Raw genomic sequence first — 12,329 nt, 5'->3', positions numbered from 1 at the left:
CAAGGAAATCTGGAAATTACTTCAGATTAAAGCCAGCCCTTACAGCTATTTACAAAACTCCTTGAGATATTTTATTTGAACTAGTGTGTGCAACCTACCAGGGTAAAAAAAAAAAAAAACAAAAAAAACCAAAGAAAACCACAAAACCTAAACCCTACATATCTTTTAAGAGTTCTTCAGTTAAGAGATTCCTTTGGTAACAGTCCATGTGAATGTCTGCTCTCTCTCTGCTATCTCCTTCTGTGCTGTTAATTATGAAATTTCCTTCCTCTTTCAGGAAACAGGCTTAATACAATTGTGTTTGGAAGGTTTGTGAAGAGGCGAAGAAGTCCAGTGTCTTCTTTTCCAGTGGTTGCAAAGAAACTTCAGTCACTCCCCCCAGCAGAGACTGACAGAGAGGTCAGGCCCTGAATCTGTATTGGGCATTAGACGTTTTTCAGATATGGATTTTTTCACTCACCCTTGTTACCCATCTTTAAAATCATGTTCTGAACCTTACCAATCCACAAGCAGTGGGGTAAGAAAATGTTTTAAATGCATTTTCCTGCCAACATTCCTCCTTCAGCATGTTTTTCTAAGATATTCAAGTCAAATTGGGTATTTAAATTTGGTAGGGAATTCTAGAAAAATAAAAGGATTAAAAAATCTAGGAAAAAATGTCACAGAGTCATAGAATACCTTCAGTTGGAAAGAACTCATATGGATCATCAAGGACAATTCCATGTTCATCACAGGACACCCTAACACTAAACTATATGACTAAAAGTACTGCCCAGATGCACCTTGAAGTGCTTGCCAATGGAAAAATGGCATAGACTTTTTTTTTTTTTTAATAAGAAAGGAAACAGTGATAAAGCAAAGGAAGAAAACAAAGACTAATCATAGAGATAATATAAAGAACAGGCATTTTCCTGTTATTTTTATAACTACATACTGCTAACCAGGAAATATTACTCGACTAATTATTTGTTCTTCCACTATCCATTATTTAAACAATGGTCCAAAAATGCATGCTGATAATTTCCAATTATTGCTGAGCTCAGTTAACAAGAAGTGGTTAAAGGATGGTACAAAAGGTTGATGGGTGTATCTGCAAACCAGCATTCAGATGTAAGATTTAAAAGCTAAGGCTGAATTTCTGTCTTTAGTATTTAGTTGTTGATTTGGCCCCACGAGTTCCACACGTCTCTTCAGCAGAGACAGTGGGAATGTATGAGATAAAAACTTTGGACCACCTGCTTTCCCAAAGAAGAATGGTCTGCCCTCAGTGAGATGCCATTCTTTCTTGAGGGTAAAATTTGTGCCACGTAGTCTTGTTTTTTAGAAATGTGGCATGTGACAGAATGTTTCCTTATTTAGCACTGGGAGTTTTTACCCAACCATCCAGCATGCAAAACCGAGGAGGACCAGCCACTGTCCTCTCCTCAGCAGGACTTTACCACCAGCAACTCTCCCCATCCAGGTTTTGCTGAAGGGAAAGGAAGGAAACAGCATTTCCAATTATGTTCTCTGGGCTCTTGCTTGTTCTCTCTCTTGTTCACAGCTCTCTGCAGCTGCCGGGTAAGTGCCTCCTGCTTGCTTCCTGTGGAGGTTGTCATGAAAGTGCTTCCACTCCTCTGGCTTTTCTGGGTGGTTGTGGCTCTGTGGTACTGCCAATATGTACATTGTTGGTGTGGGGATGGGGAGCCTCTTAATGGCAGGCAGGAGGCAGGGGAACAACCTCACAGAAAAAAATAAATAGAGAAGGAACCAGAGACTCCATCCTTAATGGTTTTATTAATATATAGTGGCACTATAATTTCAATAACCCCAGAAGATCAGACCTAAGAAAATACATGTTTAAATGCCGTTTTTAAAAAAATGATTTAATTCTTTTCTACCTATTTTTGATCTGTTGGTGTCTGGGTAATGCTTTGCAAAATCAGGCAGGGAAAATCTTCAGGAATGGTGAAATGCAGAAATATTGGTAGGATATTAAGATATTCACAGATGATGGCTGTAAAGGGGGTTTTATTCACTGTTTTGAACAGACTCATTGAATTCACTGGCATTGATAAAGTGGATGGAAAAATTTTTTTAAAATAAAATCAGATTAAGTTTAGGAAAACTCTTGTGGAATTGCTATCCCTTTAGCTGCACTTCTCTTGCAGGTATTCTGCAAATCTGAATGTTTAAGGTTAAATCCTTTCAGCTTTCTAACTCCTGAGGATTGGCATAGATTGTCTCAGAGTATATGGTATTTTTTTAATCACCACAGTCTCCCTGCAGGCCAGAAGAATTATTTTCAGTGTCCTGGCTATTATCAATTACATTTATTTCAACTTTTTTGCAAGCTTTTTAAAAAAATGTCTTTACTTCTTAAATAGATTTTTAATAATTATGACACCCATTGCTCAAGACATGTATCACTGGTTACGAATCCCACAAGCTTTGGCAGGAAACACAACCAGATGGGTCACGAAGTACAAGACAGGTACAAGTACAAGACAAGGCAGCAGAGCAAATTCACAGGCACTGTTCACAACTTGTGCTGATGAACTCATTGCAGGACTGAAGTTAGCTCCCCTGCTTCTACCTTACTTGCAGCCAGCACTTCAGGCTTGATCAGATAAACTGCCTGGAGAGCTGGGGACCCAATTTCTGGTGCAGGTGTGCCTTCTAACTTCCACCAGCCTTTAGACCCTGGCAGTGCCAGATGCTGCTACTCCCCAGTCTTTGCTACTTTCTCATACTGACTGGCCTCCCAAAGTCATTCCTAGTTTTATAGTCCATGGCTCAAGTAGGGGATGGCAGATCTTGTAGTCAGCAAGGCTGAGGAGCCCAGAGTGACCCCTGAGAAGCCCAGACGGGTTCACTCACATTTCTATGATGAAAAGGAGAGGTGGATTTGGGGGAGGGGAGGCAAATGGCTCAGAAAAGATGGCTGTGTGCCCACCAGGAGACCTGTAAGATCTGGAAGGCTGAGAAAAAAGTTCATAGAGGTTAGAGGTCTGTGAGGCCATGCATCTGAGGATAGGTTGGATGGAACAAGGCAATGGTAATGGCAGTGTGGCTGAGGTAATTAACTGATGTAAAACCATCCAGCAAGCTGTGCTCTTGTTACTGCCCACCACTGATCCACAGCATGGTGCTGTATAACCATCACATACATTTTCTATTGTCTATTTTATTTTTAATCAGTAGAACTGATGTTGCTCCGGACCCTGTTGAAGAATAGAATATTTTTATCTGACATGAATGCAATGACTTCTTGTTCAAGTGAATGGGAAGCAGAATAATATCACATATCCACTACACATATATAGTCTACAATAACTATTTGCTATATGTTGTTTTGTTTTACAGACATTAAAACATTTTTAGTGTACAATAAAGTCAACAGGCTCTGTCTTGAGGCATCTATTGCACAGTCAGTTAGAACTGCCACTTGCAATCAAGACAACGAATCACAAAAATTCAGGTGGATCACAGATCATCAGCTTATGAGTGTGAAACTTAAACTGTGCCTGGGGGTGCCATTGAAGAAGGATCAGACCATGGTCACCCTGTATCCCTGTAATCCAAAAAGTGAGCTCCAGTGGTGGGAATGCAGAAATGAAAGCATCCTTGCAATCCAAGGAGAAGATTTATTTTTCAGTCCTGGCAATGAAGAGCATGATAACGTTTTGTTAAAGAAGGAACTAAGTGCACAGAATAAATGGAATATCTATGGGGCCATGGATGTTTTATGTTCCCAAGGATATGAAGGTACAAAAAAATTGATTCTTTCCTCCTTTGCATTAATCACTTTGTGAGTGTTAAAATATTTAAGATCTTTGGCTCTGACTATTCTGACTCCTTCACTGACCACCAGAATTTTAGAAAATCCATGCATTGAGGTACTTAACTTTGAATTTAATGTAATATTTATGTCCAAGCATGTATTATATACACACACTTTTTTAGTCTATGCATTATAGTACATTGGTATTTCGAGTACTATAAGAATTACATGTACCTTCTATATATTCTGTAAACACATATTATTAGTGAATGTGTATGTACATACTTACTCTCATACTATGTATAGCATTCTATACTAAATATAAGTATTCTCTAAATTAACTATTGCTCACCATATTGTGTCACTAAATTATCAACAGAGCACAGAAACACCGATAAGTTGTTTCTGTGGATATGGATTTCAGGGATATGAAATTTACATCCCCATGAATGAAGGACAATATGGGTGTGCCAAGTAAGGCCTGAAAGTTCTGATTTAAGCAGAGGAAGCATGGCTTTTTTGATTCAGCAGATGAGGATGCTCATGGAGTAATTACAGTCACTAATGCAATTACCTTTTCTGATTAGCTAAAGTCTGATTGTTGTGAATGGCTTTCCCACATCTAGAATGAATGCTCTAAAAGCCCCTTACAGGATATTTGAACACTGAACTCTTAGCTTTGCATGTGGCAAGCTGCTTCACAGTACGAGATACTTAGAATAGTCACTGGAATAAAAACACAGAGAGAGATAGTCTAATATATGTTTACTTTTTTTCCCAGGAGTCAAGACTTGTAAATATTAGCTCCTGCTCTTGCACGTGTTATATAAATCTTAACATTGTTTGAAATAGAAGTATCTTAGGCTAGAGCTCTGGATCCTTATTAAAATTGTAAAAGAGTCTTGGTCAGAAATTTAATTATAGACTTCATCTATGATACATTACTTTAAATCAGAATAGCATTGTTCTAAAATATATGTCAGCAGCTGAAGTCTGAAAAAGTGCTGGGTTTTTTATGATTATGGGACAGAAGCCATGGAAGGCACATTGAGACGCAATTCTGCCTCAGACCTTACTTTTTCCCTAGTTTACATACATTGGTTACTTTTCATACTTATGTTATTATTTTGTCTCCCCAGAGACCTTCACGCTGCTGGGCAACGCTTTTGGGGCGCCGTGTGTTTTCCCTTTCCTGTACCGTCAGCAGTGGTGGGCGGAGTGCACGGCCGTGGGCCGCGCCGATGGCCGGCTCTGGTGCGCCACCACCGCCAGCTACGACACGGAGCAGCGATACGGCCTCTGCCCCTCCACAGGTGAGGCACCAGCCCTCCCTGGAGCCCTCAGTGGGCCTTTGGCAAACCTGCACCGGCAGAATATGATTATCTTTATAATAACAACTCAAAACTCACAAGGATGTGGTTTAGTATATGATGCGTTGCCGCGGGCTGCAGCTCATGCGAAGAAATGACGTGTTGCACAAAGATGTGAAGAGAGTGATTGAAGAGTAAATCAGCATTCAGTTCCCACTTGCTGTGGGGGTGTTGCTGAGCAGCACAATAATTCTGAGCTCCTTACTGCTTCCCAGCCAGGATGTGTGCTGTCACTGTTGTGCAGCCCTTCTCTGAGGATTCCTGTTTGTGATGGATGTGGGCACAAAAAAGAGCACTGTAGGAAGATTGATGTTGAAGTTAATGTTTCAATTTGCATGACTCTCATGTGAACATATTTTTTTGCTAAAGTAGAATGTGTCCTTTTAACCATGCTTTTAAGCCCTGCTCATATTGTCCAGGAAGCAGCCTTTCCACCCCCTTGATAGCTGCCTGACATTTCTCTGCAATTTCAATCACTTTCTTTGATTTCCGTGGTCACTTGCCCCTCTATCTCCCTTTATGGCCTGGAGAACTTTGCATTCATGACATTGAAATCTCCACCTGACGCATCTCATCTTTCCTCTATATTTCTCCCCATGGTTCCTGTTCAGCATCGTCATTTTTTATCAGAATGCCTCTTTACTCCATTTGATTTAAAGTGGATTTTCAGTGTGGCACACATCCCTAGTCAGCCGTGCTTTCCAGGTTCCTGCAAAGATACCTCACACACTGAGCCCTGAAAGTGTGACATAGGGTCATTGAATAATTTCAGAGTTTTTGAAAGGTACTCCCAGCTAGCTCTTTTTCTAAAATTCATCTTCATACTGAGTTTTGGGAACCATCAACTACCTGATAAAATTTTGTGTTGTGCTTGATTAAGAATGTTAATGTCTTCAACAAATCAAAGATGCAAAGGTAATCAGAGGAGGGGCATGGTGCTGCTCAGCACCATTGCGGTGTGACAGCACATCCAGAGGCTCTTTGAATGGGAATGGGAGTTATCTATGAAATTTTTTGATGCTAAATTCAGGTCTATAGCTAGTGCTTACAGCTCTCAGTGGGAGCTGCTGTCCACAGAGAGAAGGAAATGTTGCACAAATATTTCAGAATGTTCTCCTGGGACTTCTCCCACACAATGTATTGACACTCCATGCAATGTATTTTCCTGTGCAATCACTTTCCTTGTGGTAAATCCTGACTTGTCTCTCTTCACAGAACAGGAGGCAGCTACCTTTACCTGTCAGCTTACTGGCCTTAATTTTGTCCTTCTCCATCTGCTCATAACGTTTTCAGTGGTCTTGAAAGAGCAGCCCAGGTGAAATTTAAGGAGATGAATGAGAACCTGCTACACAGAACAAGAACCTGCAACTCAGTTTTCTGTTGGCAAGTTACTATACCTCTGCTGTTATTATTCTTTCTACAGATCAAGACAGCACATGGAATACAGATCTGTCAACAAATATTCACTACCAAATAAATTTTGACTCAGCTCTCACATGGCACCAAGCCAGGAAGAGCTGTCAGCAGCAAAACGCAGAATTACTGAGTATCACAGACATTCATGAACAAACATACCTTAAAGGTAAGGCAGTAAAGCAAACCCTGGGTTACATTCAGGATCTGTCCAGGCCATCAGAATAGCTAAGGATTATTTAAAATTATTTTGGCCATTGCCTTTGGACCTAAATATATGTGGGCAAGAAAAAAAATATTTTAAAATTTGCAAGTTCGTATCAAAATTGCTGCCAAATTTTCATAGAATTCAAAGTATTCCAGCATCCTGCAAGTGTAACAGTTTGACTTCGTATTTACAAATCTTATTTTTTATATATATATATATAAATATGTATATATTTAAATGGAGGAAAAAATCCTGAAAAGTAAATTAAAGACTTACTTTTGGTCAAAAGGAAACTTTAAAAAAAAAAAAGAAAAGAAAGAAAAAAGATTCATCTTTATACCAAAAGAAGGGCTTTGTTTCAAGTGCCATTTTGACAGCTGTTTTTTTCATTCTCTTGGCAAACTGAAAAATATCAGTTATTTACACATATCAAATTGCAGCCTTATGTATCCACATCTAGATGAAGAAATTATATGGAAGAAATATTTACTGTTGGTTTTAAGGATTAATTTAACTTCTAACAAATGTTTATTATTATTTATATTTATATTCTACCAATAATTCTACTTCAATGTACAGAATTTAGCCTATTCTGCAGAAAAAATTCTGTTTTGGATATACTCTGTACATTTTGCATTAATTGACAACAGTGTCAACTAATAAAACAGTGAGTTTCTGTTTGTTTGCTTTCTTACAGTAATCAAACTTTGTCATATTTCAATGTATTAGGTTCCATAGTATGTACAGATATTTACAATTCTCTATTTAGGAATGCAAGTCTTCCTAGAGATGTTGTTAGTTAGCATTGCTAATACAAAAGGGATTTAAAAAATAATTCCTCTTATTTTTGTAACTCAGAATTAACAGAAGGTACAGATTCTGCACTGTGGATTGGACTCAACAGACTGGACTTGAGTAGTGGATGGGAGTGGATTGGGGGCAGCCCTTTCCACTACTTAAACTGGGCTCCAGGTAGATGTGACTTTGTTTGATTTTGTATTTCCAAAGAGAAAAGATACATACTTCAAATACTGCTGTAAACTTTATTATCAGATATTTATGCTATGAGATAAGTATTTTAGCTATTATTGCTTTAGCTTTAGAAAAATCTCTTTTTCTATAGCAATATAAAACAGAAACCTTCAACGTATTGCAAAAATATTTTAGCAGTGAAAGCAACACTGCCTGTCCCAAAAATATTCAGTCTTCCATTTCTTGACTAACAAATAAAGTATGAGTTTACAGGTTTGTGTCCTCTTAGCTAACCTACACACATCTCATACAGACATTTCCACTACTGGAAACATACCTTAGCTCTTACCAAAGCTGGGAAAGACATGACCTCCATCATTTCATCCAGGAGGGGTCTCTCATGTGCATTTTAGACCTTAGAGCTCTGTTTTTCATTCAGAAAAGTTCATTTTTTTTCTCTGTACTTCTCCCAAAGGAAGTCCATCTCCAGAATCTGGAAAGCTCTGTGCAGTTTTGAATCCTGAAACAAAAGCTAAATGGCAAAATTGGGAATGTGATCAGAAACTTGGTTATATTTGTAAGAAAAGGAATTTTACTTTGGTTCCTTCAGGTATGTTGATACATATTGATAATTAACGCAGAAGCTGTTTTCTGAATGACTAAACATATTGACAAAGATGAACATTTATTAGAAATAGAACTATTTCTTGTTTTTCTGGTTTGCTTTTTACAACAATTACAACCTTTCTAGTCTGATCTCCAGTTCCACAACACACAGACTGAAACAGACAAAAGCAAAGAATTTCCAACTTTGTGTCTGTCTGTGTTTCAGGGGCCAGGTCTCCCCTTTATGTCCACAGACTACTGACTATCAAAAGGGAGAACAACTCTAAAATTATTTTTCAGAAGTGGGACGTTAGTAAATATAAGCCCAAGAAAAAAAGATGCATAACTTAGTGTGGTTCTAAGTCATTCTCCATGACTTGTGGTCAACCAGCATCCAGATAAGCAAGTTCAGAGTTCACTGCAGAAGTGGTGGAAGATTGGGACAGTGGAAGATCAACACATTGAAGTGAGAAAAGATATTTTAAGTGTATAAAGATTTCCCTCTTGGTGTGACACTATATATTTATCTTGATGGCTTTTACTCTATCAATATACTCAATCCTTTAAAAATTCATAAACCTTCTATGTTAGCTGCAGATAATGTCTGATTTCTTCTATCTGACAAATAAGTACTAGGTGATACAGAAATTAATAAAATTAAAGAATTACAAAAATAATATATTTGATTAATACATTACAAAATTAATATATTTGTTGTAGACATTTGACTAAACTTAGAATTTGTATTAGATATTACTTGTATTAAAAAGCTTTCCTTCTCCAAGCTAAAAATTGCCTGGTTTAGAGAATCACATTTGTATCTACTGTATTTTGTGTTTATCATCTCCTAATGATGAGAATTTCAAAAGAAAATTCTTAGTTTAGAACTTTCGCACAGATGAGGTGGAAATATTTTCAGTGTCATGTCCCTTGCACAGCAATTGGATCTGTAAAGTCTTGGGATGTGTTCCTAGGTGACCCTGGGCCTGTCACCTGCCCAGCTGGATGGGTGCCCTATGTGGGTCACTGCTATAAGATCTTCAGGGACAGCAAAGGATGGGAAGGAGCTTTGGCCTCTTGCCAGAAGGAAGGGAGTCACTTGGCCAGCATCCAAAGCCCTGAGGAGCACAGCTTCATGGTGTCTCAGCTTGGGTACAGTGAGTATTTCCAGGGGGTCTCTTGCCTTTGCCTGCATGGAAAACAAGACAGCTGAATTGGTAGTTCCTGCTGAATTCTGCATGTTGTCAAAATTATTGTTTTATTTATTGCCAAACTAATTGATGTAGGTCTGGGGGGGCAGGGGTTAGGGGCTTTCTATGATTTTTTTCATTTTGCTGAAAGAAGCTTAAAACATTCATGCTCCAAGCTACATAAAATCAGTATCCTAAAATTTGACCAGTGCAATGGAACTAAAAAGTAACTATTCAGACTTCTATCCTACCATCGTGGCATATCAGCATTAGACTGGTTATTCACACCCACTGTTATGAGGAAGAAGAGCAAATTTTTTTCACCCAGTGCAAGAATTTCCTTACAGCCTAATTTTCCAAAGCATACAGTCTTAATTTTTATATCTATATGAAATATTAATTTATAAAATTATCATAGAACATGCTGCATACATTTGTGAAAGGAATTGTACATCCAAAGCCTCATGGTTAGTGCTGGGAAAAGGATGGAGTGCCAAAAGAGGTCTTATCTCTGTTTTCATCTTTAGAGCCAACAGACAAGCTGTGGATTGGGCTGAATGACCGTGAGGTTCAAATGTATTTTGAGTGGAGTGATGGGACCCCAGTGACATACACAAAATGGCACCTGGGAGAGCCATCCACTACAAACAACAGGCCAGAAGACTGTGTCCTGATCAAGGGCCAGGTGACACTTCTCAAGACATATTGTACTTCCATACTATAAATAATATAAGAATAGCATGCTCTGTTATTTCAGCAAATGGCTAAGATCAGAAGAAAGAGATGCAGGGATTGAATTGAATGAGATTGAGAATGAGATTGAAAGTGACCTTCAAAAAAAACCAAGAGCGTTACTGCATCACTGGTGAAATTTTCTCTTTAAGTACATCTGAAAGTCACAAATGAAATTATTAGGGCTACAAACCAGGTCTTTGAAGGTATTTTGAGAACATTATCTCCTTTTCCTCTGGTGGTAGTGATGGTATATGGGAATCTCTGATTCTTTTTGGCTTCTCTTTGCCTGCTTCTTTGCCATCCCATAGCACATCTGCCTGTGCAGGGCTCAGCACAACAGATCAGGGAGCAGCTCCATGCACCCTCCTCCCTTCTTACCCCTGCCAGCGGAGGCTATACTGCTATAGACCAATCCACTATTTCACAGATTTGGTGAGCAGATTTGGTTTTGATATCATGTAGGAAAATTAGATAAGGAAAAATACTAAATTTAAAAATAAAGGAGAAAGAAAACAAATAATTTTAATTATAAAGAAAAACATTATTTATCTCCTTTAGGTTATTCATCTTTATCTTCTTTTTATTTCAAATTTTTTCTGGACTCAGAATGGCTATTGGGCAGACCATGTCTGTGAGAAGAAGGCTGGCTACATTTGTAAAAGAAAAGCTACATTACAAAGAGCTGGAGAACAAGAAAGTAGCCTTGCAGGTTGCAAAAAAGTAAGTATGTGAGAATGGAACGTCAGTTTCTCAGATGAAATAGGTATATTGAGAATCCATTAGAATTTTTTGAATTATTTGCTTATTTACATGGAAGGGTTTTCTGTCTTATTTATTATTAAGTTTCTCCCTCTCTCTCAGTTACTCTAAATTAAAAAAAAAACATTTACAGAAACCACTTAGGAGAAATCTGTAATTTCACTGCAAAAAGTTTTTCATTCATAATATTCATGATTATTGTGCTTCATTAATTTTTAAATGTAATATTTCACTTAATATATGATACCCTAATTATTTAAAATTTGTATGAAAATCCTAAAATCATGTTACAGGGCTGGAGAAGATATGGGACCTACTGCTATCTTATTGGACATGTTCCAGCAACATTTTCAGAAGCAAACACCACTTGTGAAGGAGTAGAAGGTTACTTAGCCACAGTTGAAAGTAGGTATGATAATGACTTTTTCTTTGCTTTTAAATATCTAAAGATTGTATCTTATGAAATATTCCTAGAAAAACTAACACAACATCACGCAGCAAAATGTTTAATTAACAGATGAGGTCTCCAGTTGAATAACAAAAAAAGTCTTGCTATTTTTTGTTGTTCATATGGAATCTGAATCCTATGTGGGGTCTTCTCCCCCACCCTGAGGCAAGGAATAAGAGAAAAAATTCCATCATCACATTAGACTGACAGGATTTGGGTAAATGCCTTTGTTTTCACTTGCATCTTGGTGATGTCTTTTCCAGGTATGAACAAGCCTATCTGACTAGCCTTGTTGGGCTGAGGCCTGAGAAATATTTCTGGCTTGGCCTCTCTGATGTGCAGGATCAAGGCACTTTCAGCTGGGCCAATGGTGAAGCTGTCTCCTTCACACACTGGGATGCAGGGATGCCTGGTAGGTGCTGTGATCAGGGATGGTGGGTGCTCTCTGACAATGTGGCCCCTATTTAGGTTGTGTTGGTATATAGTCCAGTGAATTTTATGTTTTAAACTTTTGGTATATTTTATAAGTACTTGCACTTTTCATATCCCATATTCTAATTTCAAAGGCAAAATTTCAAACTGCACTTTTATATTAGGACATCTGATATGTTTACCCATAAGATTAACTTTTGGCCCATCTTCACAGGGAGATAGAAGGAGTTACAAATGAGTCCAAAGACTATTCCACACTTGTCCCTCTAGTGAAAAAGTTAGCCTGGGAGAAGTGGTTGAAACAGAGCAACTGGAATATGGATTTAAAGTTAGAATTTCAAACTCAAAGTATCAAAAATCACTGTGCCATTATTATTTTTATGTGTGATACTAAGAAAACTGCATTAATGGGTTAATACTGTACAGAAGCACA

General features: G+C 38.0%; 1 protein-coding gene across 1 annotated transcript in view; it reads left to right on the top strand.

Annotated features, from left to right (window-relative positions):
* Nucleotides 1-1,396: 1,396 nt before the first annotated feature.
* The window catches only part of LOC135443684 (macrophage mannose receptor 1-like), a 32,293-nt gene continuing 21,360 nt past the window's right edge, over nucleotides 1,397-12,329 (top strand). The window contains exons 1-11 of the mRNA XM_064704188.1: nucleotides 1,397-1,560; nucleotides 3,346-3,747; nucleotides 4,903-5,076; nucleotides 6,557-6,715; nucleotides 7,613-7,726; nucleotides 8,202-8,336; nucleotides 9,307-9,489; nucleotides 10,050-10,207; nucleotides 10,864-10,977; nucleotides 11,310-11,425; nucleotides 11,728-11,876. Coding sequence (XP_064560258.1) covers nucleotides 1,503-1,560; nucleotides 3,346-3,747; nucleotides 4,903-5,076; nucleotides 6,557-6,715; nucleotides 7,613-7,726; nucleotides 8,202-8,336; nucleotides 9,307-9,489; nucleotides 10,050-10,207; nucleotides 10,864-10,977; nucleotides 11,310-11,425; nucleotides 11,728-11,876 — 1,762 coding nt within the window. The 5' untranslated portion in view covers nucleotides 1,397-1,502. The remainder of the gene's footprint in view (nucleotides 1,561-3,345; nucleotides 3,748-4,902; nucleotides 5,077-6,556; nucleotides 6,716-7,612; nucleotides 7,727-8,201; nucleotides 8,337-9,306; nucleotides 9,490-10,049; nucleotides 10,208-10,863; nucleotides 10,978-11,309; nucleotides 11,426-11,727; nucleotides 11,877-12,329) is intronic.

The sequence above is a fragment of the Zonotrichia leucophrys genome, chromosome 2 (genome assembly GCF_028769735.1).
Source record: "Zonotrichia leucophrys gambelii isolate GWCS_2022_RI chromosome 2, RI_Zleu_2.0, whole genome shotgun sequence".
In the NCBI taxonomy this organism is placed as follows: domain Eukaryota; kingdom Metazoa; phylum Chordata; class Aves; order Passeriformes; family Passerellidae; genus Zonotrichia; species Zonotrichia leucophrys.
This window is presented reverse-complemented; position numbering and strand designations above follow the sequence as displayed.